Source organism: Mastigoproctus giganteus, chromosome 11 (genome assembly GCF_048544385.1).
Source record: "Mastigoproctus giganteus isolate SK-2022 chromosome 11, ASM4854438v1, whole genome shotgun sequence".
Classification (NCBI taxonomy): Eukaryota; Metazoa; Arthropoda; class Arachnida; order Uropygi; family Thelyphonidae; genus Mastigoproctus; species Mastigoproctus giganteus.
The window spans coordinates 38,356,854-38,384,373 of NC_143585.1; the positions used below are offsets into that span (position 1 = coordinate 38,356,854).

General features: G+C 36.5%; 1 protein-coding gene across 1 annotated transcript in view; it reads left to right on the forward strand.

The window, feature by feature from the left end:
- The window catches only part of Scsalpha1 (Succinyl-coenzyme A synthetase alpha subunit 1), a 76,327-nt gene that overhangs the window by 26,630 nt on the left and 22,177 nt on the right, over window positions 1–27,520 (forward strand). The window contains exons 4-6 of the mRNA XM_090385452.1: window positions 18,066–18,278; window positions 20,198–20,417; window positions 21,654–21,727. Of these exons, the coding sequence (XP_090241578.1) occupies window positions 18,066–18,278; window positions 20,198–20,417; window positions 21,654–21,727 (507 nt within the window). The remainder of the gene's footprint in view (window positions 1–18,065; window positions 18,279–20,197; window positions 20,418–21,653; window positions 21,728–27,520) is intronic.

Consider the following 27,520-nt stretch of genomic DNA (forward strand, 5'->3'; position numbering starts at 1 on the left):
CTGTTGCTCTGTCAGGCCTCCTTCCTCCCTCTATCCAAACTGTTTCAGTCTCTCCACAACTGACTTCAGTTGGGGTTGGCTTTTGGTCATCATTGTCTTTCCCGTGATATTCTCCAGCTCGGTGTTAGTCCATTCTATGATCCCGATGGAGTATGTTAGCACTAGTACTGCATAGGTGTTTATGGCTATAACTGTGTTCCCTCCATTCAGCTTTGCTTTGAGCAAGTTTCTGAGTCTCCGATGGTATTTTTCAGTCAGGCAGGTCTTGAGCTCTTTGTGCCCTAACTGCTGGGCCTGCATCATCCCCAGGTATTTGTAGGCCTCTATTCCTGTCATAGCTTTGATCTCATCTCTTTACCAGTCTGTAGGTGGTAGTTTTGGCTAACTAATTTCCACTGATGCAATCTGTGGGTCTTGCATTTGTCAAGACCAAATTCCATCCTGATATTATTGGTGAGTTCTTTGATGATCCAGAGTAGTTTCTGTAGTTGCTCCTCTGTTTCCACATAGAGCTTGATTATAATTATTATTATTAGTGGCATATGATGGAAGAAAGCAAGCTTATAACATATAATAATATTGATGATGGTTTATCAAGCTTAATGTCCAAGTTTGCAGACGATACAAAGGTTGGCAGGGTTATTAAGGACACTACTGACACTATGCTGCTGCAACAGGATCTGGAAAGGTTGAGCAGATGGGCTGAGAGGTGACAAATGAAGTTTAACATTGACAAATGTAAAGTACTATATATGGGAAACAGCAACCCCAGAGCAACGTATCAAGTCTGTGGTACTACACTGACAGTGGTAGGGAATGAAAAGGACCTGGGGGTAATTGTGCAGGCAGATATGAAGTTCTCTGAGCAGTGCAGACAGGCAGCAAGATTAGCTCATGGTGTCTTGTCAATGATATACAGGAATTTTTCTAGCAGTGATAAGGAGGTGATTATTCCCTTGTATAAGGCAATGGTCAGGTCACACCTTGAGTACTGTATACAGGTCTGAAGGCCTCATTTCAAGAAGGATGTAGAGCTGCTGGAACGAGTACAGAGAAGGGCAACAAGATTAGTGAATGGAACAAAGCGTTGCTCTCATGAAGAAAGGCTTAAGTTTTGCAAATTACAGTGTCTGGAGACTAGGCAACTGGCAAGGTGATCTGATAGAGGTGTATAAAGCCTTGAATGGGTTGAGCATGCTCAATGCGTGCCCCAGGTTTTAAAACAAATAAGGAGCGAGTGACGTTGATAGCTTGTAGTAATGCTTCAGGAAATCACAAGCTACCTTTGATGATGATCGGTAAATCAGCGAAGCCGAGAGCTTTTAAAAATATGAACATTAACAATCTTCCAGTTCATTACAAAAGTCAAAAAAAAGCTTGGATGAACAGACAGCTTTTCATTGAGTGGTTTCATAATCAATTTGTCCCAGCAGTGAAACGTTTCAGCAATGAAAATGATTTGCCACCTCGTGCCATTCTCCTCATAGACAATACGCTGTCCCACCCAAACATTTCCGAGTTGACATTAGGGGATATAAAGGCAGCTTTTTTACCGCCTAATGTAACACTGTTATTACAGTCCATGGACCAGGGGATGTTACAGTCTATCAAGCTTGCATACAGAAAGAAATATCTTAGGTCCTTGATACAAGATAACACCAATTCACTTTCTTTACATGAGAAAATGAAACAAGTGAACTTAAAAGATGTTGTATATTGGGTTTCTGAGTCGTGGGAGGGTGTAACCGAGCAGTCCATACAAAGTTCATGGAAGAAATTATGGCCCTCTCTCAGCTTTGACGATAGTTCTGACGAAAACAATGACACAGAACAGTTAATTCAACTCATACAGGAAATTCCCGGGTGCGAGGAAGCAATAGAATCTGACGTTAACGAGTGGATTGCAGCGGATGGAATAGGTCATGAAAACCTGTCGGATGAGGACATCGTGGCAGCTGTCACACAAGAAGACTCCAAGCAGAATGATGACAGGAGTGATGATGAGTGCGGTGGTACTGCTGAACAACTTGTGTTGCACGCAGACGCGGCAGCGGCCCTTGACCTCGCTTTACGCTACTTAGAACAACATCCCAGCACTACACTGGCAGACTACATGTTTATGAAGCAGTGGTGAAACATAGCATCTTCTAGCCAATTTTCATCGTTACGTCAAAAGAAACTAACAGAGTTTGTTACTTCTGAAAAATGACTTTTGTTCCTGTTTTGGTGTGTAAATATAGATCTGTAGTTTTAATAGACCATGTCAAACACTGATTTATTAATTTTGTATTAGTACAGTACTACAATGAAATACAATTTTTTTGTGGAATTCTAAATGTTTTTGCACCATTAATACCATTTAAATTTAACGTATTTAACGTATATTTTATGAACTAAAAAATTTCCTCTCCGCCGACCGAAACCTGTTCGGATTAGCGGGACTCCACTGTATATGATATCAGAATTATTTTTTGCATCTAGTTTCTTTGCCACTGCATTATGGTATCCAATCAGATTAGTCAGAGTGGATCTTAAGAAACCCACACTGTGACATGAAATATAACTTCATGTCTAGGTGATCCTGTTGTTAACCAGAGACTCTATTATTCTCCCTCACAACACAAATTAGGCTTACAGGTCTGTAGTTACTCATGTCATCTTTGATCCCACTTTGTGACTTGGGGATGCATTTGCACATCTCCAGTCCGTAGGGACTCCAGTCTCCTGAATCCACAGATGCTCTTTAATTATGAGTAAAGGTTTGCTTACCTTTGCTGCCTCCCTTAATATAATTAGGTAGATTTCATCCATCCCAGCCACATTTTTTACATTGAGCTTCAACATTTAGTTGAAGTTGAACAGTTAGTTCCCAATAAGTTGGGAACGAGATTAGCTCCGTGCGCGTGAAGTTTTTACGGCTACAGCTAATAGAGAAGTTTCTCTTAAATTTTTTCCATTTTATTGACTTAAATGGCATATTAATTTATTTTCTAGAAGTAACTTTGTATTCCTATTTATGGTACTTGTTTATTTTGAATTTAGATAGAGATTTTGTAGGTTATTACTTAGAATCGGTAAAACTTGTACCGTTTGTAATTTGCCTCCATTGTCGTAGTATCAATATTCCATATTGATACTACATAATACGTATCATTGCAGTAGGAATCTGTTAGCTTAATATAGTATTGGCAACTAGTCAGTTAAATTTATAAATCATTTAAATTTTTATTGTTAATTAAATTGTATTTAAATGGAAATCGTGCCCCAGACTAGAGCAGCAAAGCAACATGCACAAAGTAGAGAAAGTGCTGTGGTTCAGGAAGAACTGAAGGGGGCGATTCTCCAATGCATCACAGTCTAAAAAAAATGTGCAAATGCAACATGTTTGCTGATTTCTCTAGAACAGGATGTCTTTGTGTGTGCTAGGTGCAGAGAAGTTCAAGAAATTAGGCATTCTGATGGGCATCTGAGAGCTTGAAGAGTCAGGTAGATACCTTGAAGAAATTAAAATAGGAGACCCATCAAGCTCTCAGCTGCCGAACTCAATGTCAGAGTTCACTCTTGGGCACCAGACAACACAGTGGCAATCTTTAGGGCAGAATATGCTAGTCCCACAGGAGCTAGTTATTGTTGGTGACTCAATTGTCAGGGAAATGGGAAATATATTATGCAAAAAGGATAGGTGGAATAGGACCAAGATATGTCTGCCAAGGGCAAAAGTTGATGACATTGTAGAGCAGATATCTTTTAAGGGCACAAAAGGTGATATCTTTGTAAACGTTGGCAATAATGACATTAAGTGTAGGAGATCTGCAGATTTACTTAGCAAGTACAGGTCAATGTTGAAAAAGAGTTGCAAGATAGGGTTAAATTTTGAAAGTAGTAGTAGTAGTAGTAGTGGCATGTGATGCAAGAAAGCAAGTGTATGAGCTTATGCAGCATCAGCCAAAAAAAAAAAAAAAAAAAAAATCACACCATTCCCTCCAAATGCTTGTCCAGTTCCTCCTTAAATTTTTTTAACCTATCAACTTCCACGACAGATGGAAGTTTGTTCCAGCAATTAGCCACCCACTGGCTAAAGGCAAATTTCCGTACATCTATTCTACATCTGTCTTTTCTTAATTTCAATTTATGCCCCCTTAGGTTCGTAATCTGAACAAGTGGAAGGATCCCATCAGAATTAAGCGTGCTCAACCCATTCAAGGCCCTATACACTTCAATCAGATCACCGTGCAGGTGCCTAGGCTCCAGCCACTGCAATTTGCAGAACTTAAGCCTCTCTTGGTAAGAGGATCCCTTCATTCCCCTCACCAATCTTGTTGCCCTTCTCTGTACACGCTCAAGGAAATCTACATCCTTCCTAAAATGAGGCCTCCAGACCTGTATGCAGTACTCAAGGCGTGGCCTGACCATTGCCTTATCCAGAGGGACAATCACCTCCTTTTCCCTGCTAGCAAAATTCCTGCATATCATTGACAACACCCCATAACCTGCCCTGGCCGCCTGTCTGCACTGCTCAGAAAACTTCATATCTGACTGCACAATTACTCCCAGGTCTTTTTCATTTTCTACCTCCTTAAGTGTAGTACCACACAGTTGGTACGTTTCTCTGGGGTTACTTCTACCCATATGCAGTACTTTGCATTTGTCAAGGTTAAACTTCAGTTGCCACTTCTTAGCCCATCTGCCCAAATTATCTAGATCCTGTTGCAGTAGCACACTGCCATTACTGTCATTAACAACCCTGCTAACCTTTGTATCATCTGCAAACTTCGACACTAAGCCTGATATACCTTCATCAATATCATTGATAAATATACAAAACAACAGTGTACCCAAAACCAAACCCTGTGGGACTCCACTGGTAACATTAGTCCACGAAGAGCAGCACCCATTAATTACCACCCTCTGTCTTCTCCCACTCAACCATCCTTTTATCCATTGTAGAAACTTACCTTTAATACCATTCTGCTCCAAATTGTACAATAGTCTTGCATGCGCAACAGTGTCAAAAGCCTTCCTGAAATCCAAATATATGATATCAAAATTATTTTTTGCATCCAGTTCTTTTGTAACCACATCATAATATCCTATCAAATTTGTCAGACAAGACTTTCCCTTAACATACCCATGCTGTGTCTGAATTATTGCTGCAGTTTTGTCTAGATGATCCTGCAATGCATCTTTAACCAGTGACTCCATTATTTTACCCGGAACAGAAGTTAAATAACTGGTCTGTAATTACTCGTGTCACCCTTCGATCAAACTTTGTGAATTGGGTATACATTTGCACATCTCCAGTCCGGGGACCTCCCCCGAGTTCAAGGATTCTCTCATAATTATGGCTAAGGGTTTGCTTAGTTGCTTTGCCGCCTCCTTTAATATAACTGGATAGATCCCATCCACCCCAGTTGCCTTTCTTATGTTTAACTTCAACAATTTCTCCTCCGCTTGCTCTCAGTTATTACAAAATCATTAAACACCCCGCTACAATTTGATAACCTTCTGCCATTTTCAGACCTTAATAACTCGTGTGAATGTAGATGCAAAATACTCATTCAGTTTGTTTGCTAACTGAGCAGAATCATCAACAACCGCACCATCGATAGACAGTTGATAAATCAGATTCATCCCCTTCCTTTTAGAGTTTATATAAGTAAAGAAATCCTTGCTGTTTTTCTTAGCATCTTTTGCCAAAGATTTCTCGTAATCTGCCATTACCTGCCTAACCTCCTTTGTGACCTGATTACAGACTAGCTTATATCTGCCATAGGCTTCTGAGTTGCTTGATAATTTATATTCATCCCATGCATTTTTCTTCTCTGTCACGAGTCTCATTAGTTCATCTGACATCCATTTATGCCTAAACCTTGAACAATATTTCCTAATAGGTATGAAACGTTTAGTAGCATCCATGATTAATTCCTTGAATGCTTCCCACTTAGAATTTACTGTTGGTAACATAGTCAGTTGATCCCACTGTACAGAATTTAAAAACTGTCTGAGACCACTGTACTCACCTTTACGAAAGCAAAAACCCTTTCCTTTACCCCTGATGGTAATTATATCTTTAAGTAAATCCCACATCAGTACACTGTGATCACTGCCACCTAGTGGTTCCTTTATCTGCAAATTCTTAATACACGAATGATTACTGCTGATAACCAGATCAAGAGTATTGCGCTCTCTGGTTGCCTCTCGAACATGCTTCTGCAGAAAACAATCATCCAATAAATCCACAAAAGTCTTACTAGTGTGTGAGTGACCAACCCACAAGTTCCAGTCAATACCTCCTGGGAATTTAAAATCCCCCATTATAAGACATTCTGATTTACTAGCCCACTCTATTTCTCTGTACAATTGTTCATTGTACTCATTCCAGTCATTAGGCCTATAACACACACTCCTACTCTTATTTTTGCTTTTGCAGTGCTTATGTCACACCAAACTGACTCAACAGTGCACTGTTCATTTATATATATCAACTGGGTGCACTTCTTTTGATTTTATCTTTTTCTTAATTAACAGCATAACACCTCCTCCCTTCCTATCCTGTCTATTGTTTCTGTACACATTGTACTTCCCAAATTCCAGTTCTGCATTCCTTATATCTGTGTGACACCACATCTCTGCTATCCCAACAATATCCGCCTTTGATGTCTTGACCAATGCTTCAATTCATCAAATTTATTTACTATACTTCTAGCATTGGTATACATGCAAGTATACATGTTCCTATTCTTATTATTAGTTACCCTAACACATTCCATATACCCACCTGTTTCACGATGATTGCCATCAGTCCCAGAAACCCCCAGCATCCCTCGCTCCAGGTCGCTACTTATTCTAATAGAAGTTGTGCAAGAATCACCTTCACCTCTGCCTGTGGCTACTTTTAATCTTTTAGTCTGTGAATCCCCCCCCTAACTAGCAGTTTTCCGACCCACCTAACACTGCCTCGATATCAGCAGCAAATATTCTTGCACCCTTTCTATTTAAGTGTATCCCATCCCTGTAGAAGCAGTCTGCAATCCTGCCCAGACACGATAGGAGGGAGTATATGATGAGAGCCTTGTCATTCAATTTGGCCCTGAAGAGCTTGTGCAGAGCTCATGGGGCAGAATTTTTCCCAGCATGGTCTGTGCTTATTAACAGGAGAGATCTGTGTCTACAGAGATGGGATACATTTAAATAGAAAGGGTGCAATAATATTTGCTGATACTATCAAGGCAATGTTAGGTGTGTCAGAAAATTGCTAGCTTTGGGGGGGGTTCACAGACTAATAGATTAACAGTAGCCACAGGCAGAGGTGAAAGTAATGCTCGCACTGCTTCTATTGTAATGAGCAGCAGCCAACAGAGTAAGTTTCTGGGAATCATCAATGAACAAGTAAATACATGAGATGTATTAGGGTAACTAAGAGTAAGAATATGTTCATGTATACTTGCATGTACACCAATGCTAGAAGTATAATAAATAAATTTGATGAATTTGAAGTGCTGACCAAGACATCAACGGCAGAAATTGTTGGGATATCGGAGACATGGTGTCACACATATAAGCAGTGCAGAATTGGAATTTGGGGAGTACAATGTGTACAGAAAAGATACACAGGGTAGATAGGAGGAGGGGTTATTCTGTTAGTTAAGAAACACACAAAATCTAAGGAAGTGCATCCAATTGATGTTGGTGGGCAGTACAATGTTGAGTCTATTCGGTGTAACATAATCACTGGGAAATGGAAAATGAGAGTAGTAGTGGGTTATAGGCCTAATGACTCTAATGAGTACAATGAACAATTATACAAAGACATAGTGGGCCAGTAAATCAGTAAACCAGATAAAGGAACCACTAGGTGGCAGTGATCACAGTGTACTGATGTGGGATTTACTTAAAGGTGTAACTACCATCAGGGGTGAAGGGAAAGGATTTTGCTTTCGTACAGGTGACTACAGTGGTCTCAGAGATTTTTTAAGCTCTGTATAGTGGGATCAACTGAGTATGTTACCAATAGCAAATTCTAAATGGGAAGCATTTAAGGAAGTAATCTTTGGAATACTTGGATAGGTTTTTGTTTCAAATAACAAATTCTGTTCTAGGTTTAGGCCCAACTGGATGTCAGATGAACTAATGAGACTCGTGACCGAGAAGAAAAATGCATGGGATGCACATAAATTGTCAGGTGATACAGAACGCCATGGTAGATACAAGCTAGTCTGTAATCAAGTCACAAAGGAGATTAGGCAAACGAAGGGAGATTATGATAAATCTTTGGCAAAGGATGCAAAGAAAAACAGCAAAGACTTCTTTACTTATATAAACTCTAAAAGGAAGGGGATGAATCAGATTTGTCCACTTGATATCAGTGGTTTTACTGTAGATGATCATTTTCAGATAGCTGCCAAACTAAATGAGTATTTTGCATCTACATTCACACATGAAGAGTTATTGAAAGAGGAGAGGGCTAGATGTTTATCAAACTCTATACAGCTGGTTAAATGATTTTGTAATAACTGTGAGCAAAGTGGAGGAGTTAAACATAAGAAAGCCACTTGGGGTAGTGGGATCTATCCAATTATATTAAAGAAAGTGGCAAAGTAAGTAAGCAAACCCTTAGCCATAATTATGAGAGTATCCTTGGACTCAGGGGAAGTCCCACAGACTGGAGATGTGCAAATGTATCTTCAATTCATAAATAGGGATCAAAGGGTGACACAAGTAAGTTCAGACTTGTTAGCTTGACTTCTGTTCCAGGGAAAATAGTGAAGTCACCATTTAAAGAAGCATTGCAGGATTATCTTGACAGGACAGCAGTTATACTTCAGACACGTCATGGGTTTATTAAGGGGAAGTCTTGTCTGACTAGTTTGATTGGATACTACTACATTGTCACAAAGGAACTGGATGCAAAAAATAATTTTGATATCATGTATAGTAAGGCCCCCATATCCACAGGAATACTTTCCAAGACCTATTGTGAATGGCTGAAAATGCGGATGTAAGCAAACACCTGTTGACGTATATAACGTGATTTTCTTGTACATACATATGTATAATAGCATTAGCATTAGTAGAGGCATTTGATGCAAGAAAGCAAGCTTATGCAGCATCAGCCAAAAAAAAAAAAAAAACCCACTTCCACTTCACCCCTCTGTTCGTTCAAAATACCTGTCCGGCTGAGCCTTAAACTTATTTAGGCTATCAACCTCCACCACAAGGGATGGCAGTCTGTTCCACCAACCAACCACCCGCTGGCTAAAGGCAAATTTCCGCACGTCTATCCTACATCTGTCTTTCCTCAATTTCAATTTATGCCCTCTCAGGTGATTTTTCTGAGCTAGAGGAAGAATCCCATCAGCATTGAGCATGCTTAAACCATTCAAGGCTTTATACACCTCTATCAGATCACCTCGCTGGTGCCTAGTCTCCAGACACTGTAATTTGCAAAACTTAAGCCTTTCTTCATAAGAGCACCCCTTTGTTCCATTCACTAATCTTGTTGCCCTTCTCTGTACTCGTTCCAGCAGCTCTACATCCTTCTTGAAATGAGGCCTCCAGACCTGTATACAGTACTCTAGGTGTGGCTTGACCATTGCCTTATACAATGGAATAATCACCTCCTTATCCCTGCTGGAAAAATTCCTGTATATCATTGACAATACTCCATGAGCTACTCTTGCAGCCCGTCTGCACTGCTCAGAGAACTTCATATCTGCCTGCACAATCACCCCCAAGTCCCTTTCATTCTCTACCACTGTCAGTGTAGTACCACAGAGTTGATACGTTGCTCTGCGGTTGCTTTTTCCCATGTGTAGTACTTTACATTTGTCAATGTTAAACTTCATTTGCCACCTCTCAGCCCATCTGCTCAACCTTTCCAGATCCTGTTGCAGCAGCATAGTGTCAGTAGTGTTCTTGACAACCCTGCCAACCTTTGTATCATCTGCAAACTTGGACATTAAGCTTGATATACCATCATCAATATCATTTATAAATACAGAAAACAATAATGGACCCAACACTGAGCCCTGAGGGACTCCACTAATAACATTAGTCCACGATGAGCAGTGTCCATTGATTACCACTCTCTGTCTTCTCCCCCTCAACCACCCCTTTATCCATAGCAGCAATTTGCCTCCAATGTCACACTGCTCCAATTTGTGTAGCAGTCTTCCATGTGCAACAGTATCAAAAGCCTTTCTAAGATCCAAGTATATAATATTAAAGTTATTCCCTGCATCCAGTTCTTTTGTGACTGCATCATAGTATCCAATCAAGTTGGTCAGGCAAGACTTCCCCTTAACAAAACCATGCTGTGTCTGAGCTATAACTGAAGTCTTGTCTAAATGATCCTGCAGTGCTTCTTTAACCAGTGCCTCCATTAATTTTCCTGGAACAGAAGTTAAGCTCACAGGTCTATAATTACTTGTGTCAGCCTTTGATCCTCCTTTGTGAATTGGGGTCACATTTGCACATTTCCAGTCTATGGGTACCTCCCCTGAGTCCAAGGAAGCTCTCATAATTATGGCTAAGGGTTTGCTTACTTCCTTTGCTGCCTCCTTTAATATAACTGGATAGATCCCATCCACCCCGGGTGCCTTTCTTGTGTTTATCTTCAACAGTTTCTCCTCCACTTTACTCCCAGTTATTTCAAGATTCTGTAGCTTACTGCTAGAGTTGAATACACCTCTGGCATTCCCCTTGCTGAATAACTCCTCATGTGTGAATGTCGATGCAAAATATTCATTTAGTTTGTTAGCTACCTGAGCAGGATCATCAACAGTTGACCCATCAATATCAAGTGGACCAATCTGATTCATCCCCTTCCTTCTAGAGTTTACATAAGTAAAGAACTCTTTGCTGTTTTTCTTTGCCTCCCTTGCCAAGGATTTCTCGTAATCTGCCTTCGCCTGCCTAACCTCCTTTGTAACTTGGTTGCATATCAACTTGTATCTATCATAGGCTTCTGTGTCATGTGTTAATTTGTAAGTATCCCATGCATTTTTCTTCTCTGCCATATGCCTCATTAGTTCATCTGACATCCATTTTGGCCTAAACCTTGAACAATATTTCTTAGTTGGTATGTAAAGCCTAGTAGCTTCCAAGATAAGTTCTTTGAATGCTTCCCATTTTGAATTTGCTGTTGGTAACATCATCAGTTGGTCCCACTGTATAGAATTTAAATACTGTCTCAGTTCATCGTATTGATGGATGTAATAAAGTTTAATTGATAAATTTAATACACAGTAAGACATTACCAACATTAAATACGGTAATAATAAAGTACAGCAGACTCTTGATTTACCGGGATTGGATTAACCTGTACATTTCAAGACTCCAAATTTAAAAAAAAAAATAATAAAAATAATCAGAAATCATAAAATTCAAGTAATAACTAGAATAGGTATAAACATTTAATTTGAAAGTCATAAATAAGCAACAAGAACCAGTGTTATAAGTCATCATTTGGAGATTAGTGTACCTATTATCTTGCAACCCCTGCTGTCTTCACACCTACTGCTCAAAAAAAACCAAAAAAACCCCAAATGTTTAGTTTGTTTTAGTGCATTGCGTCGATTGTGTAACGTCACACTGCAATAGGACAAATTTTGTTTTGGTATTTATGTCAGGGACGTCAGAATTTTTTTTTACAGTAACTATTTTTTTGTTTAGAAATCATGAAAATGATGGGCAAGAGTTGTGTTTTAAAATTAAACAAAAACTTGAAATTATTCAAAAGTTTGAAAATGGTGCATCCGTTAAATCTCTAAAGAACCATTATAGTAGTAGTAGTAGTTGGCATGTGATGTAAGAAAGCAAGTGTATGAGCTTATGCAGCATAAGCCAAAAAAAAAAAAAAAAAAAAATCACACCATTCCCTCCAAATGCCTGTCCAGTTCCTCCTTAAATTTATTTAACCTATCAACTTCCACAACGACAGATGGAAGTTTGTTCCAGCAATTAACAACCTGCTGGCTAAAGACAAATTTCCGCACATCTGTTCTACATCTGTCTTTTCTTAATTTGAATTTATGCCCCCTTAGGTTCGTAATCTGAACAAGTGGAAGGATCCCATCAGAATTCAGCGTGCTCAACCCATTCAAGGTCTTATACACCTTATACATTATAATGTTGGTGACCAAACCATACACGACACTGTAAAAAAAATAAAGGGAAGCCATTTGATTTAAAATCGACATTGTAAAAAATAAAGGGAAGCATCACATTGGACACTCGAATAGTACATGTTAATTTTTTTTTCCATTGTTAACTGCGGGTAACTGAATCAGCGGATACGGGTGCACAACTGTACTTGGATTTCAGGGAAGCTTTTGATGCTGTTGCGCATGGAAGATTACTGTAAAAATTGGAGCAGTATGGTATTAAGGGAAAGTTGCTACAATGGTTGAGTGGGAGAAGACAGTGGTAATCAATGGATACTGCTCTACGTGGACTAATGTTATTAGGGTGTTCTTCAGGGTTCGGTGCTGGGCCATTGTTGTTTTGTCTATTTATCAATGATATTGATGAAGGTATATCAAGTTTAATGTCAAAGTCTGTAGATGATATAAAGTTTAGCAGGGTTGGTAATAACAGTAATTTATTTATTTCGTATGATGTGAGCAATACACGAAGGAACCAGTTTTTTCCTGCTTCCTTCGTGTATCATGGCCGTGAAATCCAACCCTAACCGGAGGTGCGGCACCATCGTGATATCCAAGCCCGAGGTGGGATTCGAACCCGCGACCTTTGGGTTGCCAGGCAGGCACTTAACCCATCTGGCTAGTCCGGTCGGCATAACAGTAATAACAATATGCTGCTGCAACAGGATCTGGAAAAGTTGGGCAGATGGGCTGAGAAGTGGCAACTGAAGTTTAACATTCACAAATGCAATGTACTGCATATGGGTAGCAGTAACCCTAGAAAATGCACCAACTGTGTGGTACTACACTCAGGGTAGTGGAGCATGAAAGAGCCCTGGGGTGATTGCACCGCCACAGTAGGTCATGTGGTCTTGTCAATGATATACAGGAATTTTGCGAGCAGGGATAAGGAGGCGATTATCCCCTCGTATAAGGCAATGGTCAGGCCAAACCTTGAGTACTGTGTACAGGTCTGGAAGCCTCATTTTAGGAAGGATGTAGAGTTGCTATAACAAGTACAGAGAAGGGCAATAAGTCTGGTGAGGGGAACAAGGGATTGCTCTTACAAATAAAGACTTAAGTCTGCAAATTGCAGCTTCTGGAGGCGCCTCCTTAGCCAGGTGGGAAGGAGCATCAGTGCGTAGCACACGCTTCTTGATTAGACCAGGGTTCGAGCCTGTCACCACCAAATACGGAGGATGCGAAAAGGTCAGGGAATGACCACCGCATATCCCAGAGCAATATGGCCTTAGTTGCTAATGCTCCTAAAAACCAAATAACAAACAATAACAAGCAGCTTCTGGAGACTAGGCACCTGCGAGGCAATCTGATTGAGGAGGCTCAATGCTGATGGGATTCTTCCTCTTGCTCAGATTACAAACCTGAGAGCATAGATTCAAACTGAAGAAAGAGTTGTAGAATAGATATGTGGAAATTTGACTTTAGACAATGAGTAGTTGATTGCTGGAACAAACTTCCATCTGTTGTTGTGGAAGTTAGCTTAATAAATTCATGGCAGAACTAGACAAACATTTGGAACGAATGGATCAGTGAAATGGGAAGGGTTTTTTTTTTTGCTGATGCTGTATAAGCTTGCTTTCTTGCATCACATGCCTCTACTAATGCTAATTCCTCTTTGATTCTGATGAACTTCTGGATTTCTCCTCATTAAAGAACTTGAGTGTGAATGTAGGTGCAAAATACCTATTCAGTTTGTGGGCATCCTGGGCATCAACATTTAAATTATCGTCATCAAGTGGGCCAGTGTGATTCAACTCTTAATATAAGTAGAAAAGTCTTTACTGCATTTCTTGGAATTATTTGCCTGATACTTCTCATAATCTGCCTTAGCTTGCCTAGCCTCCTTTGTGACTTGATTACAGACTACTTTATATATAACATAGGCTTCTGTTTCACCAGATAAATGTATTTTCTTTTCAGCCACAAGTCATTCATCTCCTATTCATTTAGGTCTAAGCCTAGAATGGTATTTCCTAGTTAGTAATAAAAGTGTAGTAGTTTCTTTGATTACTTCTCTGAATACCTTCCATTTAGCATTTGCTGGTGGCAACATATCAGATGGTCGCTCTATATAGAATTTACAAACTGTGTTTTGTGTCTGTTAGGGTCAGTGCAGTCACTCGTATAAGCAGAAGCTCTTCCCTTGAACCCACATCAGCCCACTATGATTACTACCACCCAAAGGGTCTTTTACTTACAGGTTCTTAATGCATGAAGTATCTGCTGATAATCAGATCAAGAATGTTGCTTCCTATTTCGCTTCCTTGACATGCTGCTGTAGAATAAGAATTAGTGCAGCAGGACATTAAAAGGGCAAAATTAAGATGTTACAATGAGTTAATAAATACACGGCAGATCAGATGGGATACCACCAATCTTGGTTCTGTTACAAAAATATTCTTTCCTGAAGTAACTTTTTTGCTTTCTAAATCTACTTATGAATGATTTTCCATGAGTATGCATTTATCTTTTTTATTAACAGGACATGGTTCTCTAAATGACAAACTTTACAGATTTGGTCTTTCCAGTACAGACTTATGGTAGTACAGAAAATTGGAATCATTTATTGTATGATTGTCACTTGTATAATGAGTTTAGAATTTCCTTTTCACAATCTGTTGGTGCTCTTATTCCCGATGAAGAGTCTGCTTTTATCAAGTGCTCATGTCATGTGTTTACCAGAAGATACTCTTTGCAGGGAATGAGGTCTTGATTCATTAGGATAAACAGCACGTTAACTAAGAAGTTTGATCGAGAATAAAATTAGAAAATATGGAGTATAATAGACTGGGTTTTATTGGATAATATTGATAAATGTGATGCTAAATAGTTCTTAGAAGGAGATGGTATTTTAGTTAATTTAGAAAATGATTTGAGGAATGATATGACGATTACTGTTATGTTTTGAGTATAACTGTAATAGAGTTTAAGTGTGTGATATCTGTTGATTATTTTAATTTATTACTCATTGATTTATGATAGTTCATGAATTATCACAGTCTTTGCCATGCCAAGGTCACATGAGATGTTCCAGAAATCCTGGAACATCTCATGTGACAAGGATGCTGAAGGCCTATGGTGGATCCTAATGGTTACGTGTAGCAGGGCGACAGGTCTTGATTTTCACTGACATGATCTGAGCAAACGTTTACATCAGAAGATTTGAAACAGTAATCTGATGAAAGAAAAGAAATCTTGTAGATCATCCCATTTTGCATTCTTGTAATGCCAAACAACACGAGGTTAAGAACAGCCACTAGAGAAAGGCTCCATTGGAGAAGAGACCGTCACCAAGTTGTGATCTGAGGTGCCTAGAGGACCACCCACTCTATAAATTATGTGATCTGAGTTTGTAAGATTTCTATAGTTTTCTTTTCTAATAGTAATCCAAACATTATAGTACTTTAATGCAGTGAATGGGATAAGGTTTTGAAAACTAACCTCAAAACCATCTATCCTAAAGGTAAACTCTTCAGGATAGATGGTTGTTTCACAAAATGGAAACAGAATGGGCAAAATGGAAGATGGCAAATTTAGAGTTGGACTGAGTCGGGATGCCATAGGTCCTTAACAGGTTTGAAGAAATGATAGAATTATATTTGCCAATTTGAATGAAAAGAAAAAAAATGCATGCAGAGAGCAGAAACTGAATGCCTGTGTGGAAGTGAAAAATTAGCGAGAGCATGGTTACTGTTCAGTATTAGTATTAAAATAAAGTTCTGTTTATACTCTGGCACAATAATAGGAGTTTACAACTGGACATTTGACAAGAATCTCATCGTTAATTATATGGATTCCAAAGAGTCAACTTAAATGTGTGTGCTACTGCACTTTTACATTGACCACTTGGTTATGCCAGGCCTAATAACATTAGAATAGCCAAGAAAGAGGATTTCTGCTTCTACCAAGGGAAAAAAAAAAAAAAAAAGTCCAATTTTTCTTACATTTCCTTTTGTCGAAAAAAGCGACTGTTCAGTTCGACCTTGAAATGTACTAAACTTGCTATATGTCACCTTGGGGAGTAACTTGTTCCAGTGAATAAAGCACCAGCCATTATCCTTACGGGACAGTGACTGGTGCTTTGCAGCAATCCAGCTGTTTTTTTTTTTTTTTTTTTAAACCTTCTATACAAGTTCTATGTCATTTTTAGGTACAGCCAACAAACCTGAATAAATTATATAGACATCTTTCTCTTGACTCACAAGGATTTAATAAATTGCTAATAGGGTGTTATCTGTCTTCCTTGCTGCCTATTTATGATACATTATAAATTTCATATTTCATAAATGCTAAGTTTTTTTTTTTTTTTTTTCTTTTTACTCTGAACCACCTTTAATCCTCTACCCCCACCTTCCTTTCACAGTGTGTAGATTACTTCTTGGTTTGTTTCTCCAGATGCCAGACCTTACATTTAAAAGTATTACAGTTTTGTTGCCATTTTTCAAAGTATTTTTGTAAATTGTCCAAATCCGTTTGAAGCACCATAACCTGGATCTGGTTATTAACTACCCTTCCAACCTTCAAATCATAGGCAAACTTTGACAGTTTCCCTTACACTCCCTTGTTAATGTCATTAAAGAAGATTAGAAACAAGATTGATTTTGATTTCATGCAAGCGTTTTTCAAAAAGAGGGACCCTCTACCATATTTCCATAAGACTGTATCCAATTTCCTAAGTGAAAAGCTGCCTGGACAGTGGATTAGCTGTGAAAGTCAAAAACAGACTTCCCTGCAGATCACTCATTTAGACAGGCAGTTGTAGACACATACTGTAATAGTATGAGCAGTTAAGATGTATAGTATGGTAATGTCTCATGGCTTTAGGTGCTTCTGTGCTTATCCTGAACAATCCAACTTTTTGTCCTGAACACCTTCAGGACAAAAGTGCCACTTTCCATCATACTACAAATTGTGCAAGGTATGTGATTGCAAGGCGCAGCATCCTACTTGGCTTTCATAGTCACCGAATCTGAACCACACAAAGATTTATATGATGTCATTTAATATGGTATGTGCAGTGACCTTTTGTGTAATCCTTTGCCATTTATAACTTATAGCAGTATTGCAGTAAGTATGGTATAACAGTCATCCTGATATCTTAAAGTATGGATGCGAGTTGTGTTTCATTTTCAGATAGGTGCCTCCGTAGCCAGGTGGGAAGGTGCAGCAGTGCGTAGCACACACTTCTTAATTAGACCGAGGTTTGAGCCCATCACCACCAAATACGGAGGATGCGGAAAGGTCAGGGAATGACCACCGCATATCCCGGAGCAATATGGCCTTAGTTGCTAATGCTCCTAAAACCAAAACCAAACATTTATTCATGTGCAGACTGTGATTCAGTACCATTTTTGATGTACTGATCGTTTGTGGAATCAATTCACTTTCAACGATTATAACCAATAGCTGTATATTAGAGCAAGAATGATGTAATAGTCATCCTGATTACCTTAAAATATGGTATATCAGGTGGTAAACCTGTTTCACGTACAGACTGATTCAGTACTATATTTTTGACAAGCTTTTATGATATTTTAGTAGATCTCTGTATAATCATGAGGGTTCTAAAACCTATCTTTAGGCAGAGAGCAGGTTAATTGTCATATTTTACTCCACAAACTTTTTATAACAATCTTCTGTTATGTTTGGCCAGCTATTAAAGTAAGAAATGGCAAGAAGACAGATTTATAAATAAATTTATCCATCTACAAATCTGTATGTTGCAATTAAAGTGATAGCACAACCAGAATTAAAATAATGCTGATAAATTGTTTGGAAGGTTCCATTAATAAACTTATATTATGTATGAATTCCTGGTGCAGCTGTAGTGTTTTTACTTTAATATAATTTTTGTTATATTGGGTAGTACTATGATTAACTTGGTCAATGTGTCTTTTCTAGGCAGTTCAGAAGACTGGAGCTTCGGCATCTGTTATTTATGTTCCTGCTCCTGGAGCTGCCAAAGCTATTTTAGAGGCAATGGAAGCCGAAATTCCACTTGTTGTTTGTATAACAGAAGGTATACCTCAGCAAGATATGGTTCGTGCCAAGCATCACTTATTGCAGCAGACTAAAACAAGGCTAGTTGGACCAAATTGCCCAGGAATTATTATGGTAGAATAGTTTGATACGAATACACTTAATAATTACATCATTGAATAGTTTAATGCACATAAATACAAGGTTTGATCAAAAAGTTTGGCAAATGATCTTATAATTCTTGAATGCATAGTAGTAGTTGTTTTGAGTGAATACTTGTGTTTCTCATTTGTTGCATGTACTGAAAATAATAAAATTACGCGTCATCCACTATCTGGAAATCAAGTCAAAATGTTTTAATCAGTGGCAGGCATGATGGAACAAGTATGCAATTGCAGAAGGAGATTATAGTGAAAATTTTAAGTGTAAACATTTATCGTTGAATAAAATTAATTTTTGCAATATTCACCAAACTTTTTGATCATACTTTGTGTATGCAATAAACTGTCTAACAAACATATTAGTTTACCAGGGGCAGTTTAGTTTATATGTATACAAAATTTTTTTTCAGTAAAAGTGGGAACAAAATGATTTTTTTAACAAGCAAATTGAACAAAATGATTTTTTTTTTTTTTTTTTTTTTTTTTTTTTTTGCCTCTATTTAAGTATTATTAAATGTGTGCATACATTTATTTGTACATATTTCACCATATTCTTTTTCACTAAAGCCTCTAGTATAGTATCACAAAAAATTTACATATAAATTGTTCACTGAATAAAGTTTGAAATGTATAAAAAATCTATTTTTGCATAATTGTATTACATAATTAGTCTTGGGATTCTTGACATAGCACAAGTATTGTCTGCAGGTCTTGAAAGCCTGTTTCAAGAAAGGTGTGGAATTGTGTTGTAAAGGATACAACAACAAGAAGTTATAATTCCAGATATCGCTTTGGGAATGTAAACTATAAAATTTGTTAAGTAAGTATATTTGAAGATGCAAAGGCAATTCTTGGAGATAAGAGATTGAAAGCAGGCCAAACCCATGCTGAGGTGTTAAGATGACTAATTATCACTGGTGGTGAGTAAAGAGTTTATGGAAACAGTTGTAAGAAAAGAAATTGAAAAGAAAGCTTGGATTAATGTATTATAAGGTATTCTGATGGTCATGCATGTTTGTAATGTTTAATACAGGTGAAATTTTAAGTTTTGTGAATTTTCCATTAGAGATACACTACAGCTGATGTTTTGAGTCTGCAAATTATCAGAATTGTGTAAAGCAAACTTGTCATGCCAAAGTAAGTTAGGCTGAATCAGCCAACTGCATGGTATTCATTTGTTCATTCATTCATTCATTGTTCAAGACATTAGAAAATAGCAGCAGTACCTAACATTCATTTCAATCAATGTAGTTAATAAAATCATAGATTCAAAGGTCATGATTTGAGAAATCTCAGATCTTAGGCAATTTTAATAAATTCAATTTTGAATCATGTAAATAACTAAAATTATTTTTCACTTTTAGTTTATTTCTTTATGTTTTTCCTTAGATCTAAAAAAAATGAAAGTGAAAATTAATTTCACTTACTTTCATATTTTTTTTAGCATTAGCATTAGTAGAGGCACATGATGAAGAAAGCAAGCAAGCTTATACAGCATCATCCAAAAAAAATCCCTTCCCATTTCACTGATCCATTCGTTCCAGATGTTTGTCTAGTTCTGCCTATATCTTATATCATAGACCAAAGAAAATCATTGTATAGTCTTAACATTGTTACCTCCACTGCTTATGCTATAACTCTTAGAGTTAGTACTCATGCAACATAGAATTCATTGTCAAAACTTTGAGTTAAAAAAAAAATTTTTAAATGATCCCCATGAAATTTTCATATCCCTTTCATGTGTAAATAAAATTGTAAATTTTCTGTCTCTATTAATTTATAGTTTTCTTATTGTTTATTCCAGAAACATCTAATACAGATGATATAATTTTATTATTTTTCACAGTTCACAAGATATTTTAAAGAATTTTTTTTATTATTATTATTATTTAGCCAGAAGAATGTAAAATTGGCATTATGCCAGGACATATCCATAAAAAAGGGAAGATAGGCATAGTATCCCGGTCTGGAACTCTTACTTATGAGGCAGTTCATCAAACTACTCTAGTAGGACTTGGGCAGTCTCTGTGTGTTGGGATTGGTGGAGATCCTTTCAATGGAACAAACTTTATTGATTGCTTAGAAATTTTTTTAAAAGATCCAGAGACCGAAGGTAAAATTAATTTAATTTGATTTTATTTTGCTTAAAAAAACTTGAACTGAAATTGTAATTATTTTTTATATGTTCTAATAGCACTTTATTTGTTCTCCTCTCCTATTCTCAAGTATTGTATTTTGCTGAAATAATTTTACGTGATATTTGGGAGTTTCAACTGTGTGCGCTGAATTATTGAAGAGCATGATTGTGCAAACATTCAACTTTGTAATAGTCTTGCATAGTAGCATTTCTTATTTGATCCTATATTTTTCCTCTTTGCATGGTAATTAATGGAGTTGTCTGGAACTTTCAGTGGAGAAATCAAAGGAAAACTTTTTTTAAAAGGTATTGGACATTTCAGCTGTGTGGATGGAGTGGATGAAAAGCTTGAAGCTTTTCATCCACTCCCTGTTTTATGGCTTGCCATATGGTAAGCCATAAAACAGGGTAATAAAAATATCTCCCCTGCATACCATAGCAAGATTTATGTTAACAAGATTCCAAGAAAGGTTAAAAGACAGGATTCTTTCCCCCCTACTTCTGAAAAATGTGTTTACAATATTAATAATGATGATGTTTTGTTTATTGAAATTCAGATTTTGCTTTAAAATGGGTGAGCAACTAAATCCTTATATCAGTTGCATATTCTTGGGAACTAAGGCCTGAATACCTAAGAGGAAACTATATCTCTGCATGAGACTGTCTAACCATTGCTTTGAGTGAAAAAAACCTTATCCTCTGCCCGTTTGGTAAAAGGAGGTTGACAAGTGAAGCCATTATTCCTTTATGAAGGCCTGAATTCATTTTTGGAGTAAAGTGAATAAATCTTATATACAAGCCAGTTACTTCTAATATGTACATTAAAGGATGCAGAAATATGCAAGTAAGTTCTAATTAAATATGACACTGTTCTGCACAAATATTTTTAAGAGAGAGTCTTTATTGCTTATTTAGTATACAAGCAATACATATAGCAGGTTAGCCATTCATGGCTTTAAGGCCAGGATTTGCTTTACACAAAACAAAGGAAAAACGGGATTGAGTATGACAATTTTAAAACATTTATAAATATAACCTGTGTTCTTATAAGTACTGTAAACAATACTGTTATGCAAAATTTCTTTATTAATAATGAAAACTAGTAATAACAGTTTTATAACCAGTTTTATAGTAAAGGTGAGGTTATATTTCACTGCAGACATTGCAATGTATATGGGTTTTCAGACTAAAACCACTTTTATTTTATAACAGGTATTATCTTAATAGGAGAAATTGGAGGAGGTGCAGAAGAGCGAGCAGCTGAGTATCTTAAGGAACATAATCAGGTATAGTAAATCATTAATTTATTTATTTATATTATAATAATTATATAAACTTTGTTATGGTATTAAAAAAAATTACTCCTTGAAGTTACAATGATGATCAAAAAGTTCGGTGAATGTGCAAAAAAACTTATTTTATTCAATGATAAATGTTTGCATTGTAATATTCTTCAGTACACTTTCTGCACATACACTTGTTCCATCATGCCTGCCACAACAAAACGTTTTTGTAAATCTTCTTTTGTGAATGCTTTTAGCAATCCATTGAGTTTGATTGGATATCTTGAATTGACTCAAAGCAAAAATGCCCATTGTTTAAATTTCATCATTTTCAGTACATGCAAAAAATGAAAAAACAAGTGTTCACTCAAAGAAACTTTCTGTTACGCGCCACATAACAAGTTAAAAGTTGGTTGTATGCATACTCAAAAGATGTCATTGCAAGTGCCACTGGTACTGCAATGGCATCATTTAAGTACATAGCTGTATGAGAGAGAGAGAGAGAGAGAGAGAGAGAGAGAGAGAGAACAAATGTTTATGTAAGGGATAAAGTACTTACTTAAATGATGCTAGTGCAGTACTATCAGTACAATAAATGTATACTTTTCCATAGCATTAAGCTTTATGTTCTAAACTTGGACAGAATTCAGAACAAGCATAATAGTTAGGTATCTCCATTTGTATATGATGAATATTACAGCATCATTTGGTTATTATATAACCCAAGGGTTGTTGCACTGTGGTGACTAAAACCTTAAATGTCTTTCATGCTCTAAGTGTATTATTCTGAACATATGAGAAATGTGTTCACATCTTAACATATTCTGAAAGTGTGCGATTGGATTTTTTTTTGAGCCATTGCAAACAAAATCCACTTCCTTGCATTTTTAGCCACTCTAATCCAAATAGGCACACTGAAATTATTCTCAGAATCCCCCAGATCTGTCTGGGACTCTGCACTCCAAGGAATTCACCTACATCAGAAGGCCATAACTAAAACCATAGCCCAGTTCCACAGTTTTGCCATAATATTGAAATTCCTGATTTCCCTGACCTGATGCTAATTGTTAGTACACATTTACAAACTTCTATTCCTATGATTACTAATTGCAGCTTGTCACTATATCAACAATGTTTTGAGCATGCTCAATGCTGATGGAATTCTTCCTCTTGCTCAGAGTAATCATTTGAGAGGGCATAAATTCAAATTGAGAAAAGACAGATGTAGGATAGATGTGCGGAAGTTTGCCTTTAGCCAGCAGGTGGTTGGTGGAACAGACTTCCATCCTTTGTTGTGGAAGTTGATAGCCTAAATAAATTTAAGGCTGAGCTGGACAGGTACTTTGGAACAAATGGTGGGGTGAAATGGGAGCGGGTTTTTTTTTTTTTTTTTTTTGGCTGATGCTGCATAAGCTTGCTTTCTTGCATCATATGTCTCTACTAATGTTAATAGTAATAAAACTCATGCCATACCTAGCAAAGAGTGCCCTTTTTTTCCCCAGCAGCTGTAGTCATGACATGAAGTTTATATTACCATTCTTAAAAATGACATCCACTTGACACATTTAATTTTAATTTTTTAAAATTATACCCCCTTCTCCCCTAGATTGAAAAGCTTGTACTAATGAAAGGAAGCAACTTTCATCCTTGAGACTTTGGCATTCAATTAATTATACCTTTTGTATTACACAGGTGCACTCAGATTTACGTCAGCATGGGTTTCTAAAAATATGTGCAGTAAGTTGCATATTTTCTCATAAAAATTAATGGATTAAGGAAAGATGCATGCAAAACATCAGTTTTACTTAGATATTTTATTTATTTTTTGGCTTAAATGGAAATAATTTAAATGTTCTTACACAAGACAGCCATTCATATTGAAATATGAACAGAAGGAATATGCTGTTCTACCACCACATAAAGCAGTGTTTTGTTGAGAACAGCTGATGTTTTTTTTTCCCATACAGCTTTGGGGGAAACCTCAGAGCTATGAAATTTTAATTTTTTTAATGTCTTGTTTCAAATAAACATTCTTTTAGCTGTCTGTTTACTTCCAGATGGTAGTTGATCATAATTTCTCCTCTTGGTGTCTAACTCTTCTTGTTTCAACCCCCTCTTTGAGGAACGTCTACCAATGGCGATTCATTTTTACATGCTACTTAAAGTGCATTTATCTCTTATCGTTTTTGCCTTCTCAGCCCTATACTTTACTCAGTTTATTTTAGCATTTCACTCATTGATTCAGTTATTAATTTTCTGTTTTGTTACATGGGTAGCTTGACGATGAACATCGCCTGACTTCTTGCATAACTGGCTGAAGAAATTCTGGACAGTCATGTTATTGTTTTTGTAATGTTATTTTGTATTTAATGTTATGTTTTGACTTACATTACATAAGTTGTATTGTAGGTAGTGTCTATTATACTAGAATTAATGTCCTACATAATATCACTTAGGAGTTCCATTAGGTAGCTGTTCTGTTCATGTGTATCCCTGAATATAGTATGCAAGCATTACAGTAATAATAAATATTAGTTTTGTAATTATTGTGCAAATGTGGAAGCAATCCTAATTTCTTAGCCTTCTGCCAATGTAAAGCAAGTTCACTGATTCCCTCTGACTAATCAATTTCTGTAGGAAATTCATCTGAAAATAGTCAATTCCATAGTACAAATGACTGCAAAGAGAAAGAAATTTTACTAGAGAATGCCTTAACAACATCAGAGAGATAATGACTCCTCACTTCTGCTCCTATTCTTATCCATCCACAGTTAGGACAGAAATTTGTTATCATATATTGTGCCTCATTGTACAACAGAAGATAAATTTTGAGTTAAGACAAGTTGCCCATTTCAATAGGAAGTTGAACACAGCATAGTGTTTTACTTCACAATTCAGAAGCAGAAGGACTTTGGAAATATTATTTCTCCTTCAGAAAAATGAAACATACCTTGCTAGGTATGATAATTGTAATGAACCCAGATATTTAAATGGTTCCTAGTACAAAGAGTTTTACTTGAAAGTTAATTTTATCTCAGGTAAAGAAGTGTTGTTGCTGGCCATCGCCCAAGTAAATAACAACTTTCTTGTTAGTTCTTGAGAGTTGCAACATCTGTAACAGATTCCATATATTTCTTTTTGCTGTCTGACTTAGATTTCGATGGACTGTAGAGACCCCAGTTAATTTGCAACCTGACAATTGAGAGGCTACTGTATCTAAACTGTTCATAAAATCAGTGGTTAGATGAGAAAAAAAGTAATGTAAATTATTCATATGTTGCCACATGGCAGATTCATAATAACCAGAACTCCATTATATCTCCTTCTTGCTCTGTCCCTAGCACTCTTCTTCAGTCTTTATCAGTTGCTACTTTATGCTACCCATCAGCCTTTATCAATTCATCCAACATTCTGGTGCTCCTTTTTCCTCTCTATTTCTTTCCCTTCACCTACAAGCTGTTAAATATTTTCTGTTAAGTGGCCACACTATAAGCAACTAAATGTTTAGGGTAGAATATCCTATGCAAATCGTAAATGGTAAATGGTTTAGGTACCATTTACGATTTGCAGATGACATTGTGGTCATAAGCCACGATCCCAAAGAATTAGAGGAAAATCTTAATCAGTTATGCACAGTTAGTAAGGATTTTGGACTAAAGATGAATATGGCTAAAACAAAAGTAATGATGAACAAGTATGCCACGGAAAGGGAAATAATGATTGAAGGAGCAGTAATTGAAAAGGTGGAGTCATATACTTATCTGGGACAAGTTATTAGCTGTAATAATGATAAATGGCTGGAAGTCAAGAGAAGAATAAATTTTGGATGGATAGCATTCAGGAAATATAGTCACATACTGAAGAGCAATATCCCAGTTTGTCTGAAACGTAAAATAATGAATCAATGTATACTCCCCACCATGACTTATGGAAGTGAAACTTGGGCACTCACCAAAAGAATGGAAGAGAAGCTAAGAACTACACAGCGAAGAATGGAACGAATTATATTGGGAATTAGAATGTTAGATAAGAAGAGAAACACATGGATTAGGCAGCAAACTCAAGTAAAGGACATTGTTATCAAAACTAAAGAACTAAAATGGTCTTGGGCAGGACACATAGCTCGAAGACATGATGACAGATGGACTAAGAAAATAACAGAATGGTACCCAAGAGGAGCTAGAAGAAAACCTGGAAGACAAAGGCGGAGATGGATAGATGAAATTCATGAGTTTTTGAGTAGTAAATGGATGGCCAGTGCTCAAAACAGAAGGAACTGAAAAGTTGCTGGAGAGGCCTTCATCCTGCAGTGGATTGAAAATGGCTGATGATGATGATGATGATGATCCTATGCAACCACTTATGTTATTAAAGTAGTTTTATGAGTTCTTGATAATTTTGTAAAATGTTATTTTTATTTTACACTTAATTTAGTATCACAATCTGCCTTTCAGTCAGAAAATCCTCTGTTTGAAACATTATATTTAAAATTCAAGGAAAATTAACCCATGCTTTCACTTATGTTACAAAAAAAAAAAAACTATTACAAATTGGATATTTTATATTTAGAGTGGCAGTAATGTGTAATGTAAATTATTCATATACAGCTACTCTATAGGCCACTAAACATTTAGATGGAAAATATCCCATGCACCCATATATGTTATGAAAGTAGATTTTTTTTAGTTATTAATTTTATTTTAATGCAGAATGTCCACACTGACATAAACCAATTTGAAACATCAACAAATTATAAAAGCCAGAAGCACATTAATAATAATGTAACTATTTGAAAAATAGTTATGTTATTAACATGAGCATGAATGAGTTTAAAATTACTAAATTTGGCCAATTATATATTTTAGACATGTTAAAAATTATGTAAAAAAAAAAAAAGAAAAAAAAAAGTCAAATATAAAGAAATTCTACTATGCTTGTTTGAAAATGATATGAAATGAGTTAGTAATAAAGAAATCTACTAAACAAATAAATACAAACTCACTGATGCTGTTAACATGCACAGAAGTTGGTGATAGAAAAACTGCAAGTTCCAAATGGTATATCATTTGTAACTGTATTGTAAAGCAATGTCAACCAAAGTGAGGCCATTGATAAATTGATGGCCTAACTTCGAAGTGACTTTCTAAATCAGGGTATGCCTGTAGTATAAAAATATAAACCTTCTAAGATGATGGACACTAGCTATAGCATGCTTTTTGGTACCACCTGCATTAATTCCTCAGCATAAAGACCATTTGAAATAGTTATTTCATTTATATTTTCAGGTTTGGCTCTATGAATAAATGCTGAATTTTGTGTATGCATTTATTAGGTAGACAATTAAGTTTAAAACTAAGTTGTAAAACTGTAAGAATTCTGTATTGCCTAAATACTGATTTTTAAATTATTATTTTTTTTAATAATCACTATTAATGTTTACTAGTACTAAGAAAGGACTTGCAAAAAAAAAAAAAAAAAAAAAGAGAAAAGAAAAATGTGCTCTGCTTCAATTTAACTTATTATGATTCAGATCACTTTGTATTGACTAGGAACAGTTGTATATTCAGTATATATGCCTCGAATTAATAATGATTTGTGTCCGTTTTGCTGTTAAAGTCATTTTCTGTGCTTAAATTAATATTTGTATTCATTTGTTATTTTATAAAATTATTTTAACTAATAAAAAGAACTTTTCCCTTCCTCTGAAAGCAAACTTTCTTTTTGGTAAGTATTTCTTTTCTCTCTCTCTCTCTCTCTTTCTCTTTTTTTTCCCCTGTAGCACCCAAAATGACTTAA